This window comes from Lygodium microphyllum, chromosome 26 (assembly GCF_053477565.2).
Source record: "Lygodium microphyllum isolate KBCC chromosome 26, Lygodium_microphyllum_v1.1.10, whole genome shotgun sequence".
Taxonomy (NCBI): Eukaryota; Viridiplantae; Streptophyta; class Polypodiopsida; order Schizaeales; family Lygodiaceae; genus Lygodium; species Lygodium microphyllum.
Window position 1 is genome coordinate 105955244 of NC_141160.1, and position 25993 is coordinate 105981236.

At 40.9% G+C, this 25993-nt stretch overlaps 2 protein-coding genes across 3 annotated transcripts in view; both read left to right on the plus strand.

Annotated features, from left to right (window-relative positions):
• Positions 1-25993, plus strand: part of LOC148013642 (nuclear pore complex protein) — a 111837-nt gene that overhangs the window by 47865 nt on the left and 37979 nt on the right. For both annotated transcript variants that reach the window (XM_087668044.1, XM_087668045.1), the window contains 10 exons: positions 3396-3488; positions 3580-3747; positions 3904-4005; positions 4127-4362; positions 4513-4570; positions 24956-25044; positions 25130-25261; positions 25366-25488; positions 25570-25668; positions 25781-25972. In XM_087668044.1, coding sequence (XP_087524170.1) covers positions 3396-3488; positions 3580-3747; positions 3904-4005; positions 4127-4362; positions 4513-4570; positions 24956-25044; positions 25130-25261; positions 25366-25488; positions 25570-25668; positions 25781-25972 — 1292 coding nt within the window. The remainder of the gene's footprint in view (positions 1-3395; positions 3489-3579; positions 3748-3903; positions 4006-4126; positions 4363-4512; positions 4571-24955; positions 25045-25129; positions 25262-25365; positions 25489-25569; positions 25669-25780; positions 25973-25993) is intronic.
• On the plus strand, positions 17126-18402 carry LOC148013643 (uncharacterized). The gene has a single exon (XM_087668485.1). The coding sequence runs from the start codon at positions 17612-17614 to the stop codon at positions 18191-18193; it is 582 nt and encodes a 193-aa protein (XP_087524611.1). The 5' UTR covers positions 17126-17611; the 3' UTR covers positions 18194-18402.

The window sequence follows — 25993 nt, forward strand, 5'->3', positions numbered from 1 at the left end:
GGTATCTGCCATACTCTGTCGTGTATCCATGAAAAAGTCAGTGACTGCTCTCTGTCGTGTATCAATGAAAAAGTGAGAGAGAGAGAGAGAGAGAGAGAGAGAGAGAGAGAGAGAGTGTGTGTGTGTGTGTGTGTGTGTGTGAGTTAAGTTAACCAAACAGCAAAGATTGCACAATAATATGAGTTCTCACGTAGTGATAACCAAAATCGGATCTCAAAAGAAGGATGAATGCTGAAGAAAGGGGAAAACACAGCTAGAAAATGCCAGAATAAGCTAAAATTAACCTGTATAGGTAGTCGCCCAGCCAACATTTAGGAGATGAACACCAAAATGCAGGCTGAATGGAGTAATAAATGTTACAGAACGATGTGGACAGGTGAAACATTGTCACAGGCTGAAAACACAGGTTGTAGGAAATCATAGATAGGGTGAAAAATTCCTAGTGGTAGGTTGCTTGATCAAAAGGAGTAAAACCGGCCTAAGATCAGGAAAAAAATGCAACAGCAAGAGCACAAATCTTGAAATCTAATATTGTGTCAGAAGTGGATGCAGCAATGGAAGCATGAACAAGTGTTGAAAGAAACTGCCAAACACAAGACATAAGAGAAAGAAAGAGAGAACATTGCAAAGAAGAGAGCTCAGAAGAATGCTCAGGAAATGGAATCCATATACCAAACACGAGACAACTGCGTACAAGAGTGAGTTGTTGGTTGCGTGGACACTGGTACTAGCTCCTCTCTCCAAGAGGAAGTCCACCTAGTGAATGATGACGATGAATGAGGAGGAGGAGCTCCACTATCTATAGGTATAAAATAGACCCCAAATAAATGTTGATCGGCTAGCATTAATGTTGGTTGACTGGCATCTTAAATGCCAAAACTCACCTGAAATGACCATAACAAAAATGCCCAAAATAACTATAATGTGTCCAGCCATAAATGGCATGCATAGACTCACACATGAGCTGATAATCCTGATAACTTGTCTATCTTGTTAAAAATCCAAGTATCATAGGCATAAGACTCTAGGATTATTGTAATCTCCATCGGTACTTAATGCTACTTAGAACACCTTAAGGTTATAGCATGATTTGGATCATTATTGATATATAGTAAGCAACCAGTGCCATAGCATCTAAGAAATGCGTTTCTTTTAGTTTGAAACTTACGAAACATTCTTTAAGTATGAACCCAAAACATGGTTTTTTTGACAAAAATTGTTGGGCAATGTTTAATATGATGATGATGATGTATAATGACTCGTGAGGGCTCAAGGTTTTGGATGAAAGTCTGATTTTTTTGTGATTTTGTTTAGTTATTAGATTTGTTAATCTAGTATCTATTCTTGTCTTGAGATTGATTATTATACGACTTTAGTCTCATTTATGAGTTGTTTATGATATATTATGATTCATCCTCGATTTTGACATTTTGTCAGTTTGTTTTGAAATGAGAATCATGATGTTGCAATTCGACTTAGTTCATATTGTAGATAGGCTATTTACATGTTTCTTTCAATTTTCTTTGTATGATATATATTAATCATAATATTTGAGTTCTAAACCATAGTATAGCTTGTCCAAAGAGACATAAGTGACTAGTCAATAATGGATCATGGATATGTAACATATTATTCTCAATTGACTCTATTATTGCTCAAGCTCAATTGGCCACTTAAGAGCTTCATAGAGGTTTAGAATCTCTTTTCCTAATCATACTATTAAAAATCCATATATAAAAAAACCCGCATTTCTTATTTTACCTACTCTTGAAAGAAACTTATGAAAGACATTTCTAACATTTCGTTTCTAAACGTTTTTGACATTTTTGGTTGCTATGGCAATCACATTCGTTCCTTCCTATAAAATATTTAAATCCTCACAAGTTGCAAGACTTTTTATTTCTCAAGTCTTTGGATTATATGAAGTGCTTTCCAAGATAGAGATTTCAAACTCACAAGTAACTTCTAGTGTGCTTTATTTGAGAATTGGGAAACCACTTTAAAGTTTCCTTCATCTTTCACTCTTAAACTAATGATCATATGGAAGTAATGTGAATCTCTTTTGGATATGCTGCAAAACTTATGTTAGTGAACGTAAGTCACAATGGGAGAAACACATTCTAATTGTTAGATTTTTCTTACAACAATATCATACATGTTGACCTGCCCTTTCCCATAGTGTATGTTTGTCTGATTGGGTACTAACCAATCCATTCCTAATAGGCAGTCATAAACTTCTAATGTAACGGCTCCAAATAAGATAATACAAGGTAGAGTGATTTCTCTGATGATTCATACTAAAGATAAGATTTTTGCTATTGATGAATTTGCTTTAGGTTTGACCATAGTTGCACTAATAATATGTACGAGAGGGTTCATACTTTCGGTACTCTACCTTATGTATTAGTAACCATAAGGTACCAACTTAATGGATACTTTTTTTTCCGTTCAAGCCACACTTTGGGATAAGCTAAATGCTCCTTACACTAAGATGATTCTCCCTTAGGTTATTTGAGATTCAAACAATTTCTCTACCTTATTTTATAACAAAGAATTGGGTTGTAGGTTGCTTTTAGGATAGAGTAACATACTTTTATCATACCGTACCTTAAAAGTCTTAAGACAATCATTTAGTACCATATTTTATCGTAGTGTATTGTACTTTTCATCACTGACAACCATGTTAAAGACGACAATGGATCGAGCTCGAGCCAATATCAAAACAACCCGAGAGCGACAAGAGAAGTAAGCCTACAAAAGAAGACAATGTTTTGTGCTAAAAAAGGGTTGATATGTTTTGTTGAAATTTGAGAAAAGTAGGTTGAAATAGGGTTTTGACTGAACAACATTTTTTTCCAAAGCGTTCTAATAGATATTTTGGACCTTGAAAAGTGGCCTACAAAATTAAATGAAGCTTCTTACATGATTGAATTTCCTACTCATTGAGAAATGCCCAATGCCCTCCATGTAAACTTGCTTTAGTCTTACATAGGACTTGAACTCGAGGAATGAATAATTATCATATTAAGCTCAAGTGTTCATTTTTTCCATTTTTTGACATGTTTAGAAACGAGCCATTATTTTAATTATTAGGCATACTATATTGTATGTGGTGCTTATGTTAACCTAAGTCAGACATTTCTGTTAGCCAGTTAGTGTTACCTGTGAAGTTTCTTCTTTTGCAAAAAGCAACGGGTCTTTTCGTCATATGATGAAAATTTCATTTCTTATGAAAGGTTACTTATGAAGATCATGCATTTGATTCTTTGCAAAACACCCTGCACAGACACTTCAGGTTCAGTTTCTGCATTGAAATAGGACATTACACACTAGTTTCAATCTCTAAATAAGGTGGTTCAGTTGTGTGTGACATATTTGTGCAATTGCTGCTGCAGAAACTAGAAGAAGGGCTCCTAGAAGACATATGGAAACTTTTGCGTGCAGGAAGACTAGGTGAAGCAAGACAACTATGCCGAACTGCTGGTCAGGTATTTTCATTGACCTTCTTTCCTGGTATTTTAAGTGTATTTGCTGCATTACTAAACTGCTTCTTGCTCACTCATATCAATAATCTTAAAGCCGTGGAGAGCAGCTACTTTAGGTGGATGTGGTGATGTTGGCCCCATGCCATCACCAGATATATTAGGAAGCCAAATGAAAGACAGGCCTTTGCAGGCAGTGGAGTTGGAAAGTGGGATTGGCCATCAACGTTTCCTTTGGAAATGGACATGTTTCTCTGCTTCTGAGGTATGGGGGGATTATGAGGCGTGATTTTAGTTAACCCTTTTATTTATGTAAGTGACCTTTGAAATCTTAAACATTGTCAGCAATAGCTTTTGTGGAGAAACTGTAAGCATCTCACTCTGGTGCGTGGTGACTTGGTGTTATTCTGGTGTTGGCTAGAAAATTGCTGATAATCCAGATGAGTCTAGATATGAGGCTGCACTTTATGCATTACAATGTGGAAATCTGAGAAGAATGCTACTAGTTTGTAGGGACTGGGAGGTAAACTGCTAATGCTATTATCTGGTTAATTGTTTTTCTAAGCAAGTTGTTTCTTCCTTGTAATAAGAGTCATATCTGATTGTTTGTAATGGCCTTATGTCTCATCTGTTGCATAATTTAGTCAGCATGTTGGGCAATGATGAAATCATGGCTACAAGTACAAGTTGACATGGATCTGGCACGTATTCATGCTGCCAAAGTGGATCAACTGAAGGGTGATGGAGATGCTGGTGAAATGAGTGAAGCAATTGTAGAGTTCAACACCGATGCTATGACAGGACCAGAGTCATGGCCACAACATGTTCTTGATCAACAACCACGTGACCTTTCTTCTCTTTTCCAGAAGTTACAAGCAGGGTGTGTTCATACTACATATCAAACATACTATTCATTCTTCTTCCAGTTATTGATTGGATGCAAATCATATTGTTTTGTAGTCATACGTAGAACATTATATTGCAGATTTAATTATTCTGGCTCAGTTTCTCTTTCTCGGTGTGTCTGCAGAGATATAGTGCATGAGAGTGTGAGCCAGAGTTGTAAAGATCCACAGCGGCAAATCCAGGTATGCAAGTTGACTAGAAAACGTATAGTTATGCTGTTGAGCCATGGGAAAGTGTTTGTCTTGAACTGTAACAGGAGAAAAGGGCAACACACTGATTTGGTCAGTCTAGCTGGGATACCATTGACTGAGGCCCTTCAGATATGTTTTTTTCTGAAAGGAAGTATTGCCGTATGGCCATCATATATTTTTTTCTTCCCATTTTAGCTCATAAAGGACAGTAAAAAGGTCCTCTCCATAGATTGGAGATGGGAATGGGGATGGCTTCTTTCCCACTTTGCCTTGTCACCGTGTCATAGGTTGTTTAAAAAAATCATAAGTGGAAAGCTTTTAAAAATTTCAGTTTTCTTCACCTGAAAGTTTAATGTGCCAGCTACTTTTGTGTCTTCCCTTTTTCTGTTGCACATACAAAATCTGCCAGCTCACACTGTACAATCTTTTTTCTTTTGATGTAACCATTATATTGAATCATTACGATCCATGTGAACACTACAGAAGTTAAACATTAAAGTAGAGTGAGTACTGGTTCTGATCAATATCCTGGAGTTTACAGCAGTCATAAAGGGACTGTTGCAGCTATCTCCTTTAAGAAAGTAAAAAAATTGATGGTAGTGTCACCAAAGACCATTTTGATTGCGAGATTCCAAGTGGTCCAAAATCTCATCCAACCGAAGGAGTGAGTGTATCTCCACAAAGCAATGATAACATGAAACATCCCGGTGTGCTTGCCAAATGATGAGAAGGGAAACACATTAAAAAATGTTTTGGTTGGAGCTACACAACGACCTCAAACAGAAGTTGCAATTCTTTTCTCAGTAAGGACAATACTAGGTGGCAGGACACAACCAAGTAGCTCCATGGGAAAAGACATGATTTAAGACAGTTTAAATTTTCATATGCCCATAAAATACTTTTTTCACCACTTTATATGGGCTTCTGCAATGGTCATAATCCATTTGCACAATCCCTAATCCAAGGAGAAGAAAGATATCGGGAGAGAGATTTAGTAGACCTCGTTCTCAAGCCAACTTCAAACCACCCCACCCCACCCACACCACACACCATAAACCACCGCCCATCAAATCCCCCAATGCCAGCCACATGAGTTGCAGCAATGTGGAAGCATATGATTGGCCTGAAAGAAAGAAGTGAAATGGTAGAGAGAGAGAGAGAGAGAGAGAGAGATCATGCTAGCAAGAGAAGGAGATTGAGATCTTGCGTGCCTCATGGAAGGTGGGAGTTATTAAGCTGATTCCAAAAGTGCCGTCACCCTTGATGTTGAAGCATTGGCGACCCATTTCTTTGATGGGGTCTATGTACAAAATCTTCTCTTAAGTGATGGCTAATTGCCTCCATAAGCATTTCCTTGGCCTTGTCCACCCTAATCAGTATGGATTTATCAAGAGCAGGAATATCTTACATGATGTGTTGAATGTTTAGATGGGCATTGACAATGCTAAGCGCTCTAAGTAGGAAGTCGTGATGGTTCAACTATAACTTGAAAAGGCTTTTGACAACCTGGATTGGTCTTTTGTGGCGGAGCTTATGCATGTTATGGATTTTGGTCTATGCATGGCATTGTATGAATGTAAAACCTTTCTTTGGCGCGTGATAGTTGGTGGGCTTACCCTTGCTGTGGCACTTGCAAAACATTGAATTTCCGATGGCAATTGCTTTTTCTGTCTTACTAGTGTAGAATCTTCTCACCATCGTTTTCTTTCATGATCTTTGGGTCAGAAAATCTGAACCTTTTGTCTGAAATTTGGAGGGCTGTGGTTAGCACATCATTGCGCCCCTTTCTCCATTATTGGGGCTGTTGGCATAATTGGATTATTTGGAATGCTTTTGTTTTTGATTCCACGTTTGGTATTTAGGGATACCTTGCTAAGCTGAAAGGACTCCTACATTGGCAGCCCGATCTTGTTCAGCACACTGATCTTCTTTCTAGGGAGGTCTTGGTTCCTTGGCATATGGCAATTTCTATTGCTTCTTTGCCGTGACATCTATACTCTTTTAGTCATGTGACTTGATGTGATCTTGTAATCTTTTGACGTAATATCACTCATTGAGAGAGAGAGAGAGAGAGAGAGAGAGAGAGAGAGAGAGAGAGATTTCAATGAATGTATTCTGAATATAGAAGGCAGTATGTACAAGGGGCTGTCAGAAACATCCAGCTAGAGTCTCTCTCAATCTGCACAAAAATCAAGTGAAAGTGATCGGGGGCAGGGCTGCAATAGATAGGCAAAAAAATAATAGTAAAATGCAGCAGGTCAGCTAGTCGAAAATGGCGGACTACTCATAAATGCTGTTGACATTGCATAGACTGCGCAAATCTGCCTCGACCATGCCTTTGCTTGTCTTGGCGGTGAACAAATTTGTAACAACTCTCTTAGATCTTGGATGTTTGTTGATGAAGAACGGCTAGAGGAAGTGCCTTCGTGAACAAGTTTGTTACATTATCCGTTGTCTTACAATACTCCATGTCAATGGTTCCATTCACCATCTTCTTACATACGAAGTAATAGTATATCTCGATCTGCTTCATCCTTGCATGAAACATGGGATTCCATGCCAAGGCTATGCAACTTTTATTGTCACATTGTACTGTGGTAGTAGTGTTTGTGAACAACCAAGCTTCTCCAAAACCTTTGAAACCGAATAGTCTCACAAGTGGTAGAATAAGTTGCTTGGTACTCAGTCTCTATAGAAGAAAGGATAGCTGTTTGTTGCTTCTTGCTGCTCCAAGAAATCACAATGTATCAAGAAGAAAATAATAGCCTATCACTGAGTGCTTGTGATCAACATCTTGAGCCCATCTAGCCTTGTAACACCAAAGCTAAACCATGTGTACTTGCTAGTTATAAAAGGGGAAGATTGGGGGTTTTCTTTAGGAATCGTAGTATCTTCAAGGCAGCTTGCCAATGAACCTTCTTGGGCTCACTCATGGACCTTGCAAGCAAACTAACTAGAAAACACAAGTCAATTGTAGTATTCAAAAGCCAAATTAAGGACCAAATCAATTGTCAATATCTAGAGGCATTTGTTGCTAGGGAATCAAGATGACATGAAGCCTTCCAATTTGCAATTGGGAGTAGAAATGGTTCGGTACTTTGTCATTTCAAAAGTAGTCAAGATCTCTTGTACATCTGCTACTGAGAGAGAAAGATCCCCCTACTCAGTTTACTATATCTCATGACTAAAGTGACCTGTGAGACCACGAGGTACAACCATGTATGTGATGGTACAAATGTTTGGAAAGAACGGTAAACGTAAATCAAAAATTAAAAAAGCTAAGAGCTATAGTACCAAAAACAAAAAGAAAGTGCTAGTTGATACAATCATGAGTGGTAAAGCTAAATGTACATGGACATAATAGCATGGAGGTACATGGGGCCTGGTTCTAGCAATAATCTCCTGTATCCTCATATGCATGTCATTGACATATGTGTCCGGATAAATGACATTTGAATTGGGCAAGTTGGATGGCTGGATCAATTAATGTCCCCTGTTTAGGTGCAAGCTATGCCTGTGTTAAGAGTCTCCTCGATGTTTCTCCTAGATACATATTGAGTTTGGGATTGTTTTGAAGCCCCTTGTGAAATGTCTCCTTAGGATCCAGCTTGCACACGAGACACGAGACAACCCAAACTCACCATAAAAGGGATTGGACATTAGAGTCATCTCCAAGCCGTAGAGCCAAATGGAATCATCCTTGATCTTGGGAGCGAGCAGCACGGTCAGGATCTTATCCCAAGGATTGGCGTCCCATACCACCAGCCCACACCATTCTGGTGTGTAGATGCGTCGACCATTTGGCCAAGAGTTGAAGAGTGGTGATCACACTAGGAATGTGCTCAATAGGGCCTTGAGACCTATAAATAGGACTCGGTTGTCCTAACCCTCAAGTGTACTTAGTGCATTTGCACTAAGTCACTTTGTGACCACCGTGACTAATGAAACTAGTGCCCATATAGATGTACAAGGACATAATACTTTCCCCCTTATGAATGATTACTGCCCTTAGTAATATCCTTAGGGACTAAGTGAGGAAAACAACTCTTCAATGAGCATATGGACTCCGAAGTAGCCTCCATCTTTGGGCGGTTTCTCCACTTGACCAAATGTTGAAGATTAATGTTTCAACGAGATTGTTTAGTTCCTAAGGTCAAGAACCAATTCAAGATTAATGGTTCAACGAGATTGTTTAGTTCCTAAGGTCAAGAACCAATTCAAGTTCGAGTGGAACATTACGAGCAATATTCTCAAGCCACGAAACTTTCTCAGGCGGAACAATCTTCTCACCTTGTTCCAATCGTTCTTTCAAACGACTCACATGAAACATAGGGTGAATTTGGATTTCCGAAGGTTAAGTCCAACTCATAGGATACACTACTTATCTTGGTAATTTGGAAAGGACCACAATACCTCAAAGACAATTTATAGCACTTGCTATTAGTCATTGAATTAGAGTCCTTTGGGACTTTAAGGTAACCCCATATGCCTTTCTAGAGCTCCCTAGAAGTACGATACTGGTTATATAAAACACGACATGATCTTGGGCTGTTTTAATGCGTTCCCTAGCAATTGTCAACATCTCTTGCATATCGTATAGAATGTCGACTACAGACTACATTTTCACCCCCTTGAGCTTTGTGGCGATCGATAGTTTCGGCTCATAACCGTACATAAGCATAAATAGACTATAACCAATAGCTGAATGCTTAGCACTGTCATAAGTAAATTCAATTTAAGGAAGATAATGCTCCCAATCAGATTGCCTATGGGAGACATATGCATGAAATCCTCCATGGTTTGATTCATTCGTTTGGTTTGCCCATCAATTTTGGATGTTTCAAAGATGATATGGATAATCCAGTTTTAAATCATTAGAAGACAATTTGCCAGTAATGGCTAGTAAACTTAGAATCCTGGCCACCGACTATTTCATCAGGCAAACCATAAATTCTAAAGGTGTTGGACAAAGAGACTAGCCAACTCATGGCTTTTCACGGTCGTCTTTGTAGGAATCAATCAAGCCATTTTTGTCAGTAGGTCAACCACAATCCAGATTGCGTCATGACCTTGATTTGTATGGGGTACTTCTATTGCAAAATCCAATGAAATGCTACTCCGTTTCCTATTAGGGATTTGTAAAAGATGCAACATCTGTGCCTATTTATGCCATTCAACTTTGTTAAGTTGACACTGTGGACAATCACGCATATAAGACTCAACTATAGCTTGAATATGCAGTCAATAAAAATAACGGGTAACCAAGGCCAAAGTTTGGTGTATGCTAGGGTGTCCAGTGCTTGGTGCATCATAACACTTATATAAGATTTTCTTGTGGATATCTTGATCATTCAGCACACACACTTTGCCTTGTTTAAAAAGTAATCCATTTTGAATGGAATACTTTTCCATCATCTTTCTCTTAGTAGCCAGCCTTCGGACATCTAAATCACCTAAGCTTTCAAGGCTATTACGTCCCTCTTGAACTAGTTGCGAGATCTTATCAAAGTGAAAATCGTTTTGGTAACATTCTTTGAGAGAAAGATAGAAATCAATTGAAATTTTGTAGAAGCACAGGGCATCGACTTCAGGAATTTGACTAAGAGCATTGGCAACCAAATTAGTTGTGCCCTTCCTGTAGTGAATTTCAATGTTAAACTCTTGTATAAGCTTTGCCCATCTCACCTCACGGCCATAGAGATCGGATTGATCTCATAGGTATTTTAATGAATGGTGGCCCGTTCAAATAATAAACCAGGTATCGTATAAATTATAACACTATACTTTAAGCGTATGGATGACCACCAATAATTCTCTCTTGGGTAGTATCACGTGTTTGGGCATTGATGAGCTTATGACTATCAAATGCGATAAGTCGGCCATCTTGATAAAGGACAACACCTAAAGCATAATCGCTTGTATCCATATGAACCTCAAAAGGTTTATTCGGATCAATAATTTGCAACATTGGTACAGTCATAACATGCCATTTCAATGTTTAAAAATATTGATCGAGCTTACTAGTCTGAACACAAGTGGACTAGTGTGGTTCTTTTTGCTTCGAATATCCTTAAGCAAATGTATCGAGGGTTCCGATTTTACATGTATGGGTAGTAGGATGGGAGGAGAAGAGCAGCCCACAGGAAGATGCTAAGACACTTGCTGACAAAATTGGGGCTTTAGATTGACCTATCGTTAGTGCTTGGAGAGTGGGGAAAGAGGACTCTTAGTCTAAGGCTCTAATTCTTCGCTTTGGGGACATAGAGAAAAAAAAGGCCTTTCTCTCCAAGAGGAGAGCCTTCAAGGGTGAGAAGATTTATTTGAATGAGGACCTTACCCCAACACAAATAGCGTGTCACAGAGAACACATGCCCCATGTATTGGAGGCTCGCAAAGAGGGAAAGTGGGTTGTTTATAGGGATGGACGAGTCATCATGATTGACAAAAGAACTTTATGACGGTACGGGGTCTATGAGACACTTCGGATGTCAATATGGAATTGCAATGGAGCCCTACGCTTGGATGCTGGTTACTTTGAAGATAGCTTCCGAAACATAGATATAGCAATGTACATAGAAACACACCAATGTAAAGGTAGTCGACTACTAGATGTCTGGGGATACAATTGGGAAAGTGCATTTCGTCCAGTAGCTAGAAAATCAGGAAGCACTAGGGGTTTTGGAGGTGTGGCCATACTATACCGGGAAGACCTCAAAGGGATAATGCAAGTAATGAAAAGAGATGATGATGCATGATATTTCTGGATTAGGATACATATAGGAAGACCACGGGATATATTCATTGCAATATGCTACTTTCCTCTTGCAAATTCTACCTATGCCACACGAGATGGATCTCCCTTTGATGTACTTTATGAGGATATCATGAGATATGCTGGCATTGGGGATATATTATTAGTAGGAGATTTCAATGTACGCATTGGTGATAGACAGAGTCACTTTTATATGCATGATAATGCCATGTTCAAAGAGATCGACATAGATGAAATAGGCCTATGCAGGAGAGCCCAGGATAAAGAAGTGAGTACGTATGGGACACATCTATTGACTTTGGGAAGTGCACATAGACTAGCTATCACAAGACTGTGACAACTATTACCTTTTTTTGTTGATTTCTTTATTACATATTTTATTTGTTTTTTCTTTTTGGAAGAATCCCTCTTGAAATCTAAACGACTGAGTTGCATGGCCAATATGTGAAATGGACAGGAATGTTCAGTGAGTCAAGACTGGACAGTTAAGGTCCAGTACAAGTCTGGAAGAGACTGATGGCATTGTAGATTGACAAGCCTGGAAGAGTCTTGTGAAAGTGTATATGGACAAGTGTGTTGAAGAACTAGCCTGGAAGAGACTAGTTTAAAGTGAAGATGGACAAATCTCCAAGAGATTAGTCCATGTGGGGTCATCACAGTGGAAATTCACTTTCTTCTGAGCTACATTGTAAATTTGGATGTAGCCATAGTCAGCAAAGATGGTCAGAAGACTAGTGGGGATGCAATGGAAGCAACTCCCAAAATTTAGGGAGTTACTAATTTTGGACCTCAGAATCTGTTTGCGTCATTACCTTCGTTTTTGCACGAGGATCAATCCTCTGGTTTGTGCCGAGGTCAAATTCTACACTGAGCATGGAGAATTTTAGACCGGAAGACTGAAACGGGAAATATCTTCTAGTGCTGCCACTTGGCACAAATGTGTGCACTTACCTCTTTAAAGAGGGCTGGCGTGCAGTTTTTGGGTGGAAAGGGGCTCATTTGTGAAGAGCAGCTGCAGATGGAGAGCTCTTGAGAGCTGGTCTACCTTGTCTATGGTGCACAAAGGGTTGGGCTTGCTTCCTACTCTCTCTCTCTCTCTCTCCCTGACAATACGGTTATGCTGGAGAATCAAGGGCTTTTCTTCTGATTCAGGTACAGCTGTGTGGAATATGCTGTTTTTGCATGGGGCAAGAGCCTCCTTTCTCCAGGAACAAGAGCAGTTGTTTGCAGTTCCCAGTAGGGACAGGTGAGGGTGGTAACCTCACCAAGCAAGTGCCTGAAACAGCACTAAACCAGAACTGATTCTGGACAGTTCAGAGGGTATTTCAGAGCCCAATTGATGTCAGAATCAAGGGGCACTTGGCACAGATGATGCAGACAGTGCGGGGAACAATATGAGCTGAAAACAGGTGTCAGAACAGGTCAGAACCAGTAATTACAGTGGGCTGAATAGTACAGGGAACAATAAGAGTTGTAAACAGGTTTCAGAACAGGTCTGAACCAGAAAATACGGCAGGCTGAAATGGTCAATTCTGCACTCCAACCAGAAGATTCAGACTTGGGCAGGGTTTCCCCTCGTGGTCAACTTGATTTGGGTTAGTAATTGTACTGTTATGCTGTCAAATTTCACCCAGAATAGGTGAAAGACAGCCCATTGTACTTTCTCTTTTTAAAAATAAGGAAATACCGCAAGGGCCGCCTAACTTAGGGGCCAACAGGGTGTATGTGTTGCAACAGGAGCATTCTAGCTTCCTGTATGTCTTCTTGATTTTGTGTCTTTAAGCTCAGGTAAAGTGGGCGATTGTTAAATTGGGTGAAAGCATTTATATATTTTGGTTGTACACTACCGCCCTTCCTAGTGAACATGCCAGTTGCATGGTTCCATTGCCGGGATCGAATCACTTTTTCCTTAAAGAGTGAGCCAGGGTTTGTTTGGGTGTAGACACAGAATTGTGCATCATGGCCGATAGAAAGGAAGATACCAGAGGAAGTGTCTGCATCACAGGAGATCCCTATTGTTCATGAGGTTGGAGAGTTTTCTAGACCTCCACAGTTTGTTACTCCTGTTATGGTTGAGCCACAAGTTCTTACGGCTTCTTCTATGGATGAAGACACTTTCAAGACTCAGTTAGTTGCTACTGTGAGTATGTTTACTCAAGTGATGCAGAATCCAAGGTTTTTGGCATTTTGGCAGCCATTTGCAAAGATTTTGGATCCAGTAGAGGTCCAAGATAAGGGTAAGCATGGTGCAGATTCAGTGGAAACACCAAGGCAGCTTGCGGAGTCAATGGAGACTCCAAGATTGGTTCCAACTGTCCAGGAACAGGTGGCGGAAACGCTACTTACACAGGCATTGCCAGTTCAGCCTGCCACTTTACAGCAGCCAAATGTTGGCTTAAATGGATAGGGAAACAATTTTCAAGCTTTACCATAGGTTTTCCCACCGACCTCTATACATCCTGGGTACTTTGGAGGTGGATCTGTATTTCAGAGTATGGCTGGTTATGCACCTGGAAACCAGATTTATGTACCAGGAACAGTGTTTGGGGGTACACAGGGTTTTATGCCAAACCCCATGTATGGTAATATAGGCATGCAGCCTGGATTTTAGGGTGTTCAGGGCAGTTTTGGCATGTCACAAGGCACTTTTGGTATGGCTGGTTATCAAAACTAGCAAGCAAGTATTGTGTCTACAAGCCCTGTAGTCAGTGGTCCGGCAACTCCTATGCCACCTGTTAGTGTTCCTATGTTACAGGCATATCCTACGGACTCTTTGATGGCTCACGAGAAGCCAAAGCCATACAAGGAAGGTGGTGCAGCCGTACAGTTTGACATCTTTCGAGGATTTGAAGATAGGACTAAGGCTCTTTCTTTCTTATAGCAGTTTGATGCCGCATTTGCAGGAGGGAACTTTACAGAGCCTTCTAAGGTCCGGAAAGCTGCCACTTTTCTTAAGGACAATGCTAGTTAGTGGTGGAGTACACTGTTGATGCAAGGACAGGCTCCTGCCACTTGGACTTACTTCAAGCAAGTATTCGCTTCTGCTTGGTTGACCAATGAATTTGAGATTGATGTTATGTCAGCTTGGCACAATTTGGATGCATCTAAATGCTAGGATCTGGAAGACTATAACAAGAAGTTTTGGGAGGCTTTACTTCCAGTCACTTCTTACAGGGTTGTGCCATTGACTGAGCAGATAGAGAAATATTGCTGTGGGCTGCCCAAGGAACTTCGGAATTATTGTACAAAGACAAAGGTCACCACTTTGACTCAGTTAATTGAGAATGCTACCACAGGAAATGCATTATTGTTGGGACAGTCAAGTGGTTTTGGGGGCAGTATTAAATAGGACAAATCCGAAAAATTTTCAGCAAAGAAGCCATTTGGTAAACATGTTTCTCAGATTTCTCAGAGCATAGGTAAATCTTGGCAGTTCAAGAAGAAGCAAGCCAAGTTCTTTGGACAGCAGTCAAAGGACCAGAAGAAACCTTTTGTACGCAAGTCTCTTGAAGAGAGAAAGGCTTTAATGGCTGAGAGGAAATGCTCTATCTGTGAGCAGACTGGTCATATTGCGTCTAACTGTCCGGACAAGAATAAGAGATCAGCTGATGATGATAAAGAGGACAGGAAAGGAAAGAAGCCCAAACCTACAGCAGGTTTAGTGCCAGATATGCTGGGAGACAAGCCACACTCGGATGCTAATGAGCTCTGCAGAGCTTGAGGTAAAGTTAGGGATCAACATGTACTTATTTTCTTTGATCCTGGAGCTAAGGCAAACTTTATCTCACCATAGTTGGCTTCTACTTTGGGCATCAGAGCAAATGAGATGGGCTACACAGCAGAGGCAGGGTTGACATGTCCTGGTCACTTAGAGTCTGTGACACCCATTCTTGGGAAGCTGCGTCTTCATATACAGTCTTATGTTGATGCAGAAGAATTTTATATCATGCCACTTGAAGGCTGTGATGTCTTGTTGGGAATGCCATGGATGTTTAGAAAGCATGGTGTGATGGATGTCTTTAACAAGACACTGACTTTGGAACATAGGGGAAAGACTCATGTGCTTGATGTGAAGCTTAAAGGAGAGTCTGTACCTGTTGTATCAGCTTCTGCCATTACATCTGTAATAAAGAATCATCTTTCTACGTACTTGATTTTTGCACGTGATGTCAAGGATAATGATGAGTCAAATTTCTCTATGTTAGATAGAGACAGGTCTGCTTTCTTGTCTCAGTTCAGTGATTGTTTTTCTGACTCATTACCATCACAGTTGCCACCAGAGAGGTCTGAGGATCATGCAATAGATTTGGTGCCAGGCAGTAGCCCACCAAATAGACCTCCGTATAGGGTTAGTGCAGGCCAACAGAAAGAGATATTGAGCCAGGTGAATGAGCTGTTGGAAAAAGGGCTGATTCAGCCAAGTTTATCTTCCTTTTGCTCACCAGTGCTCTTAGTGCAGAAGAAGGATGGCTCTTGGCGCATGTGCATAGATTATGGAGTGTTGAACAAGAGTACCATCAAGAACATGTTCCCCATTCCAAGGATTGATGACATCCTTGACCGTTTGGGAGGAGCGTCAATTTTCAGCAGGATAGATTTGAAGAGTGGATACCAGCAGATCAGGATTAAGCAAGAGGATGTGCATAAGACTGCATTTAGGACCATGTTTGGTCTCTATGAATTCTTGGTAATGCCATTTGGACTTACTAATGCTCTTGCCACGTTTAATCGAATGATGGACAAGATTTTTCGTCCATACAGGCAGTTTGTTGGTACATTCTTTGATGACATGATTGTCTTTTCAAAGAATGAATAGGAGCATAGAGAACACCTGAAAGCAGTCTTTGATGAGCTTCGCAGTAATAGGTTGCTTATCAATGGCAAGAAGAGTGAGTTCTTCTTGGAAGAAATCCAATTCCTGGGGCACATAGTGTCAAAGGATGGTGTTCGAATGGATCTTGCTAAGGTTGAAGCAATTAGAACATGGCCAGATTTGAAGATTGTCCATGATGTTAGAAGCTTTTTGGGTTTGTGTTCTTACTACAGGAGGTTCATTCGCAATTTTGCAGAGATTGCTTCACCCTTACATGCTTTACAGAAGAAAGGAGTCTCTTTCTAGTGGACACAGAAAGAGATTTCAGCTTTTAATCTTCTTAAAGAAAAGATGACTTCTAGTCCAGTGATCGTTCTACCAGATCTTAGGAAGTCATTTGTTGTCCAGTGTGATGCATGTGGCAATAGCATTGGTGCAGTGTTAATGCAAGATGGCCGGGTAGTGGCTTATGAAAGCAGAATCTTGCGAGGGCTAGAGCAGACTATGCAGGTCTATGAGAAAGAATTGCTGGCTGTGATTCATGTGCTTTCTTGTTGGGAACACTACCTACTTGGGGCAGATTTTGTTGTCCAGACAGATCATTAGACATTGTGTTATTTCTTAACTCAGACTAAGCTTTCAGAAAAGCATATGCGTTGGGCAAACTTTTTGTCAATGTTCCATTTTCAGATTGTGCATATGGAAGGCAAAAATAATGTTGTGGCTGATGCTTTGTCAAGGAAGCCACAAATTTCAGCTGTGTCAATTCCTTACCATCATGAGCTTGATGATATGAAGGAACAATATGCTGATGATGAAGATTTTGCAAGGATCTTTGACCAGCTTATCAATGGACAATATCATGAGCATTATCTTCTCAAGAATGGTTTCATATTGATGCATGGTAAGACTATGTGTGACTTTGCCATTGAGACGGAAAGTTATGACAGAGAGTCATTCTCCACCGTATGCAGGGCATCGTGGTATTGATGCAACAGTCAAAGTAGTAGAGACATTCTTTTATTGGCCTACTTTGAGAAGAGACGTAGATCAGATGGCACGTTTGTTTATGTGCAATGTCTTCAAGTATCATGGTATGCCACAGTCTATTGTTAGTGACCGTGATCCACGGATGACAAGTCTATTCTGGAGAGGCATATTTGAGAACATGGGCACAATGCTTAAGTTCTCATCGTCATTTCATCCACAGACTGATGGACAATTAGAAGAGGCAAATTGTACTATCTTGGATTTGCTTAAGTGCTATGTGTCAGAGCACAAGTCAAAGTGGGAGCAGTATTTGCCTTTGGTCGAGTATGCATACAATAATACTGTGCATTCGTCAACAGGCAAAGCCCCTTTTGAAATTGTTGAAGGTGGTAAAAAGGTTCCTCCCATTTTGCATACAAAGGATAATATCTTTTAGGCAGATCAGTATGTGCAGAGTATGGGTGAAATGTATCAAAAATTTAAGCATGCCCTTGAAAGGACTCAGGCAAAGCAAAAGAAAGCTGCTGATCATCACCATCGTAAATTGATATTTTCACTTGGTGATTGGGTACTGTTGCGGTTTGAAAAGGCACGCTTAAAGAAGCGGAAAGGCAAGGAAAGTCTTTTCACTAAGCTTAGTATGCGATACTATGGGCCTTTTCAAGTAATAGAAAAGATTAGTGATGTTAGCCATAGGCTGAAATTGCCTGACAATTGGAAGATTCATAATGCTTTTCATGTAAGTCTTCTTAGACCTTATGTGGGTGATGTGCCAGAAGATATGCTAGCTGAGGAACAGCCCGAAGTTGAGGAACTTGATGAAATTCTTGTTCCAGAACAGGTACTGGCACACAAGGAAAGGAAAGTGAAAGGCAAGGTTGCTAGAAGGTATTTGGTTAAGTTCAAGAACTATCCAGCTATAGATGCTAAGTGGATGGACGAAGGTGAACTTGCAGAGTCACCTAATGTGTTGGAACTTTACCTTGAAGCATTTCGCTTGCAACCTACCTTGGCCCCTTGTATCTCTAAGCTGAAATAGATTGTCAAAGTGACAATTGCTCAAGAAAGAAATTATGTATAGAAACAGATTTTGTATAGGTTAACACTTATTGTGTCCATATGGTTTTCTCAATGCTAAAGAAGTAAGTATTGCTTGCAAGAATACAGTTTTTACTTCTATTGAATTGAATACATGTTGTAACAATGGTTACTCGATCGGGCATGTATTCTGTGAATTGACTCAGTGGGGATATCATTTTGATGTACCGGCCACTAGATCTCTAGTCAGGGTGATGTGGAGTCATCAAATGAAAATCTGCCACTATGGGGATATCATTGTGGTGTACCGGCCATTATATCTGGAAACAGTGAAAATGGAGTCACATGATGATAGTCTGCCATGTTTCACAGTTAGAACGTACATGTGTTAACAGTGTGTTCAGCTCACAATGTTGATTGATAGCATGTATGTGTTGTACATGTGCTGCCAAGTGTCAGTTCACTGGGATAGCTGGAAGCATGTATGACATTCATGCAAATGAGTACGTTTGTGATTTCGAGAGGGAGGTATGTCACAAGACTGTGACAACTATTATCTTTTTTGTTGATTTCTTTATTACATATTTTATTTGGTTTTTCTTTTTGGAAGGATCCCTCTTGAAATCTAAATTCCTGAGTTGCATGGCTAGTATGTGAAACGGATAGGAATGTTCAGTGAGTCAAGACTGGACAGTTAAGGTCTAGTACAAGTCTGGAAGAGACCGATGGCACTGTAGATTGACAAGCCTGGAAGAGACTTGTGAAAGTGTATATGGTCAAGTGTGTTGAAGAACTAGCCTGAAAGAGACCAGTTCAAAGTGAAGATGGACAAATCTCCAAGAGATTAGTCCATGTGGGGTCATCACAGTGGAAATTCACTTTCTTCTGAGCTACATTGTAAATTTGGATGTAGCCATAGTCAGCAAAGATGGTCAGAAGACTAGTGGGGATGCAATGGAAGCAACTCCCAAAATTTAGGGAGTTACTAATTTTGGACCTCAGAATCTGTTTGCGTCATTACCTTCGTTTTTGCACGAGGATCAATCCTCTGGTTTGTGCCGAGGTCAAATTCTACACCGAGCATGGAGAATTTTAGACTGGAAGACTGAAACGGGAAATATCTTCTAGTGCTGCCACTTGGCACAAATGTGTGCACTTACCTCTTTAAAGAGGGCTGGCATGCAGTTTTTGGGTGGAAAGGGGCTCATTTGTGAAGAGCAGCTGCAGATGGAGAGCTCTTGAGAGCCAGTCTACCTTGTCTATGGTGCATAGAGGGCTGGGCTTGCTTCCTACTCTCTCTCTCTCTCTCTCCCTGACAGTACGGTTATGCTGGAGAATCAAGGGCTTTTCTTCTGATTCAGGTACAGCTGTGTGGAATATGCTGTTTTTGCATGGGGCAAGAGCCTCCTTTCTCCAGGAACAAGAGCAGTTGTTTGCAGTTCCCAGCAGGGACAGGTGAGGGTGGTAACCTCACCAAGCAAGTGCCTGAAACAACACTAAACTAGAACTGATTCTGGACTGTTCGGAGGGTATTTCAGAGCCCAATTGATATCATAATCAAGGGGCACTTGGCATAGATGATGCAGGACAGTGCAGGGAACAATATGAACTGAAAACAGGTGTCAGAACAGGTCAGAACCAGTAATTACAGTGGGCTGAATAGTACAGGGAACAGTAAGAGTTGTAAACAGGTTTCAGAACAGGTCTGAACCAGAAAATACGGCAGGCTGAAATGGTCAATTCTGCACTCCAACCAGAAGATTCAGACTTGGGCAGGGTTTCCCCTCTTGGTCAACTTGATTTGGGTCAGTAATTGTATTGTTATGCTGTCAAATTTCACCCAGAATAGGTGAAAGACAGCCCATTGTACTTTCTCTTTTTAAAAATAAAGAAATACCGCAAGGGGCGCCTAACTTAGGGGTCAACAAGGTGTATGTGTTGCAACAGGAGCATTCTAGCTTCCTGTATGTCTTCTTGATTCTGTGTCTTTAAGTTCAGGTAAAGTGGGCGACTGTTAAATTGGGTGAAAGCATTTATATATTTTGGTTGTACACTACCGCCCTTCCCAGTGAACAGACCGGTTGCACTAGCCATCTTTAATGGTTTGCCACAATGGCTAGGATCTGACAATTTGACATGTTGGAATCACAAAGGAGAGGCAAGTACTGTGGACTAGTTGATAGGCTTACCAGCATTGATACCAAAAATCGAAAACTTTAAGATATCTAAGACCAATTGGCATAGCAGCAGATCATGCTATTTTGACATTCATGCTCTCTTGTGTACATATGAAAAATGAAACACCATGCCTCCCTAAACATCCCAAATACTACTTTAGAGAAGAGACCTCATACATCTACAGTGGTTCTTTGTAGACTGGTTTACATACATTGGACTTGGGTAGATCGTTGGAAGAATGTACAAGGGATTTAGACGAGGCCATACATGGATCAGCCATGTATGCATTTCCACACACGTTGCCCCGATGTAGACCCTCACGATGTACTGCTCCCGAAAATAGTTGGTATGATGATGATTGTAGAGTCACCCAAGCTCACTTACAGAGAGAAGTGGAGCTAGGCACTTAGACACATCGCCAAGCAAAGGCGTTCTTCAAACTCCTTGTGCGGAAGAAGAAACGAGACTACTTAGCGAAAGCAGAAGCAGAGATTTATCAGCTATTTTTGGGATGGGATAGCAAGAGCACATGGAAGATGTTTCATGAAAGACAGCCCCCCATACAGATTACATCACCAGATGCTTGGCTTGACTATGGGAGACGGCTGTATGACCTGTTAGGACAGCCACCTATGCAGCCCCCTGAAGCTTGTAGGGCAACACAGTGGTCTTTCTTCACATGGAAAATGGTTAGGGATGCAATTTATAGATTACAAAATGGGAGGGCACAGGATGAGGGTGGACTAGTAGCAGAACATTTCTTACATGCTTGTGACATATTAGCACCCCTATTAGCACGTATGTTCAATAGAGCAGTATGTGAAGGTTTCTCTATGAGTTTGTCAGACAATACTATAATTCCGCTATTTAAAAGTGGTGATCCCCTGATTCCTAGCAGCTATAGGACTATCATGATTGGTCATACTTTGGCCAAGATTTATGGATCTATATTGGAGCATGAACTCAGTGAGTGGGCTGAAATGCAAGGCAAGAGAGCAAGGACACGAGGATATACCACGTTGGACCATATTCTCACACTTAGAGCCATTATTGAGGAGGGTTGTCAAGAGGATCTATTGTTGCTTTGTAGACTTTCACAAAGCTTTTGATATAGTGCCTCGTAGACACATCATGCAGAGATTGCAGGACATTGGAGTACCAGAGAGTATATGATGGGGTGTCTATGCATTATATGAGGCAGTGACAGGTCATGTACGAGCACCTGGGGGGCTATCAGAGAGGATTGACAATACCATAGGAGTGAAACAAGCATGTCCACTTTCACCCACATTGTTTGGTCTATACATAGATGAAGTGTCTGATTACATAGACTAAGGAGGAGCTGGAGCCAGCCTGGCAGGGGTGTTGATACCGATATTATTGTATGCAAATGATATTGTTCTCATTTCAAATTCATTGGAGGGATTGCAGTGCCATCTAGATACTTTGCACATCTTCTGTAGAGATAAAGACCTCACAGTGAACCTTGGGAAGACCAAAACCATGGTTTTCAATACTTCAGCAGCATGGGTGACTAGATCTATGTACCGGTTCACATTTGGGGGAGACATAATGGAGCATGTGAGGGAATATGTCTATTTGGGAGTCACCTTTTCCGCTCCAGGTTTTTTGTTGAGAGGGGCATCAGAGGCACGTTTGGCAGCACGTGGATACACAGCACTAGGGGCACTCGAGAGTCAATGTGCTCACATACAATTCCAGGAGTCGGAACCAAACTCTAGTTGTTTGACTCCCTAGTCACACCTACATTACTATATGGAGCAGAGGTATGGGGTTGCAGCTTGTACCACAGATGTTTTAGCCCACTCATTGATCAAATTGGAGTAGAGGGGGATTATTATGATGGTTGGGATAGCATGGAAAGGCCATTGATCATGATGATAACACGCATGATTAGGAGTAAGCCCTCTACCCCATATCCCATTGTTAGAGCAGAGCTAGGGGCAACACCTATAGTTACGGAGCCACTCTTCAAGGCAATGACCTTTTGGCACAGACTATTGGAACTTCCACACCATAGATACTCTAGATTGGTACTAACCTCATCTAGACAACTAGCAGCAGGAGGTGAGAAGAACTGTTGGTTTTCACAGATGGCAGAGGATAGGACTTGCTAGCTTTGTGGTTGAGAGCCTGAGACGGAAGAGCACTACATATGCAGATACACAATATATTATGACATACGAGGATGATACCATTGCCTCTTTTGTGATGGATTTGGACCCCTTTGTCGCGTCATGGAATAGGGGGACCAAAGATACCTAGGTCTTTTCCTCCTGGTGCTTGAGAGGCACGGAACTGCACTACTGCGAGACAAGAGGCCAGCTTACCTAGAGGGACACACAGAGAGCAGTGACAGACTTATTCTACAGAGCCGATCTTACTGACACTACCAGCCTAGCAGAGACAAAGCCACCCCGCCAGACACCTTATAGGCCACACCGTGGAGTCACATTGGATAGAGCCATTTCCCTTCGTCGAGCACGACGACGCCATCTACTAGGACCGCGTTCGAGGAGGCCACACCACAGTCGGATTAGAGTCATTATCATGAGATGGAAGACTCACCACCAAGCAAATCACTGAAGCAGCTAGGGACCGCATCATAGCTGAGATCATGTGCAGATCTTGAGATCAGCTACAGTCCGTAGTCTCTACCACACTTTTGTACATGGTTTTATCAGATCTGGTTCTCCTTTCCTTTCCTTTTCTTTTCTATTGATGGAACAACACTACACATGGTTCAACCCTAGTATAGTCCCATCGTATAGTTATTTTCAGTATTGTTTCATAGGCCACCCAGTTATTTGTAATGTTATCTTTACCTTACTAATGAGATGACATTAGACATGGATGTACTTTGGATTTTGTCTCATATGTCACATTGGCCTTATGTAGACGTTAATATATCTTTTTTTCTTTCTTTCTTTCTATATCTGCATATGATGCCTCCTATGAGGGTGTGGATTGGCTAGGCATGGATGACGGTTTTGCTGAACTAGCCTTTCTTTAGTGTGTGGGTTGCAATTCTCCTGATGAGAACTTAATTACAGCACTAAGCATGCCTTGCAAAACTGAAAATACAAATTTACCTATTAATCTTTGGACAATGGACACCTAATTGGCTGCAAAACTGGGACCGCTTTAGTATTTGTTTAGATTTATTGAAGTAGAATTTGATTTATAACGGGATTCTCCCAATCCCCTTCGCAATTCAAACTCCCCTTCCTGTCCAAAGTGACCAACAAGTCTCAATATGATTTGCTCCTTGATTTGGGCAATTAGTTGGCCTTCACCCACTTTGAGAATAGTGGAAATGCTCCAAATTTGCTGGTTGGCTGGTCCTCCACCTGATTTCAGCTGAAAATCAGCTTCAGCCCTGAATATTGGAGTCCTCAATGCTTGGCACACTTTTCGAGGCAGTTGCTAAATCTTAATTTCTGCTGTAAATTAGGATTTACAATAGAGAAAACTTCAATTCCTCAGCCTCCAAGGGTCGAAATACTGAGATCTTTGAAGCAAGGCTGAGAAATGGTTGGGGAAAGAGAAAGAATGCTTAAGAGAGAGAAAATTCAGAGTTTTGTTGCGAGAAATGATTGAAAAATCAGTCAAATGTTGTTGTTGTTGTGTCCCAACAGCAATAAATGCTATTGCCTGCACCTAGAGATCCAAAATCTGCTGATGCCTTCAGCTTGGGGTTGTCACCCAGCTGCCTAGGATCTCATGCAGCTGTCGGTTGCTCCAAATCTGCAAAGGCTTGCTGGTAATGGGCCAAACTCAGCTCACAATGGTTGCTCTAGCTCCTCACAATGTGTTTCCAGCAAGAATGAATGATCCTTTTTCTCTTTGAGGCTTTGTTTTTGCTCTCCCAATGTTCTCCATGTTTTCCCTAGCCTCCCTTTGGAAAATATAACAAGTGGCAGCCTTTCGAAATGAATTTCCAGCATTATCCACATTATTATATTAGTTTTCAGTCTAAATTACCGGAAATTTATATAATACTTATTTCGGTGTCAAAAAAATATCTCCCGAATGTCCATGTGCCATTTTTGACCATCAGATCAGTGTTAAGTACCATTAAACGCTACATCTCTAGTGTCACCAACTGACAATTATGGCCAAATAAATGATTTAGGCTAGTGATTGGCACCAGATACCACCTAGTATCTGTGCGACATAACTAACTGTAACTTTTGCCTTTGACATCCGTTGATTCCCTTGGGTTCTAGGCTCATTAATTTGCACTAACCTCAATTGCACCTCACATGTGCAACATTTACTTAAACATGTGATTAAAAATTAATCCACATGTTAAGAGAGGCTTGCAAAAATACATGTCCTCATGACATTTTGCATCTCTCAATGGCTGTCTAGGGTGACTCCCCAAGGTGGGGCCAGTTGCTGGTCTTTAAGACCATGTACATATGTACATATGGTTATTCAGGATTATGACATTTCTATTTGTAGAGTAGCTAATGAGCTCTAACATTAGTGGAATGAGTTGAGTAGATTTAGGAATCTTTTGTAGAAATCTCTGAACCATTCTTGTTTTCTTCATCCTCAGATGTGCATAATGCTTGGAGAGTTTGGGCAATTGCTGGACTTGCTGAGAGATTGGATTGTCCCTCCACAAGATCAAACTGGCTTTTTGAGGTTTTTAGTCTGGTTACACTCAGCTATGTTTAGTTTTTCTTTTTGCAGTCTATGCAGGGTTTTCTTATTTTCTCCAATCTGTTAGGTCTCATGGTCATCCGCAGATGATCAGGCTTGGTGCACATTTAGTGCTAGTTCTGCGCCACATTCTCTCTGATGATATCAAAGAGCAGTTTAAAGAAAAGCTTTGGCTTGTAGGAGACTTGATTTTAAACACGTGAGTCTGAAGATCCTTTCTCATCTACAATGGCTGAATAAAAGCAGTAGATTTCTATCCTTGTTTGTTATGGAATATTGAAAGATCCTTGTGGTACTTTGCAGATATGCAATCTTCCTTTTCACTCAGGGAAGGGAGGAGCTTGTAGGGGTTTATGCAGCTCAATTGGCTCCTTATTTATGTGAGGAGCTGTACTTGCACATGATGGAACTTAGGCAGAATGACAGGCAAGTAAAGTTTTGCCTATTTGATGGTTGTGTTTTGGTTTCTCTAAATGGTGGTTTATCACACTAAAGTTGCTTTGGCAGTGCCCTGGTCAAGTACAAAATCTTGCGGTCAGCACTGGAGAATCTTCCTTTCAATGCTGGGGACCCTCTGAAGGGGTGTGTTGCAAATATCCTTGACAGGTAAATATTGAGGAAGTTGTTTCAGAGGCTGACTCTTAGAGCTATCAAAATTGTTGCCGGTGTTATTACTTCAATCTTAACCAATGTCTCATGCTTTGTGGTTGGCTTGTAGAGTGTTGAATCGGTCAAGAGAAGTTGCATGTATTATAAAGGCCAATAAACCTCAGGAGGTTGAGGGCTTTAACCAGCAAGAGAACCTGCAGAAAGCAGTTGCTGTTCAATGGCTTTGTTTTACTCCCCCATCAAATCTAGCAAATTCAGAGCAAATACAAATTGAGTTGCTTGGAAGAGCAGTTAAACATAGGTTCAATTTTGATTCAAAAGC

Coding starts and splice junctions, on each gene's coding strand:
- LOC148013643 (XM_087668485.1), top strand. CDS start 17,612: ATGGGTGAAATGTATCAAAAATTTAAGCATGCCCTTGAAAGGACTCAG.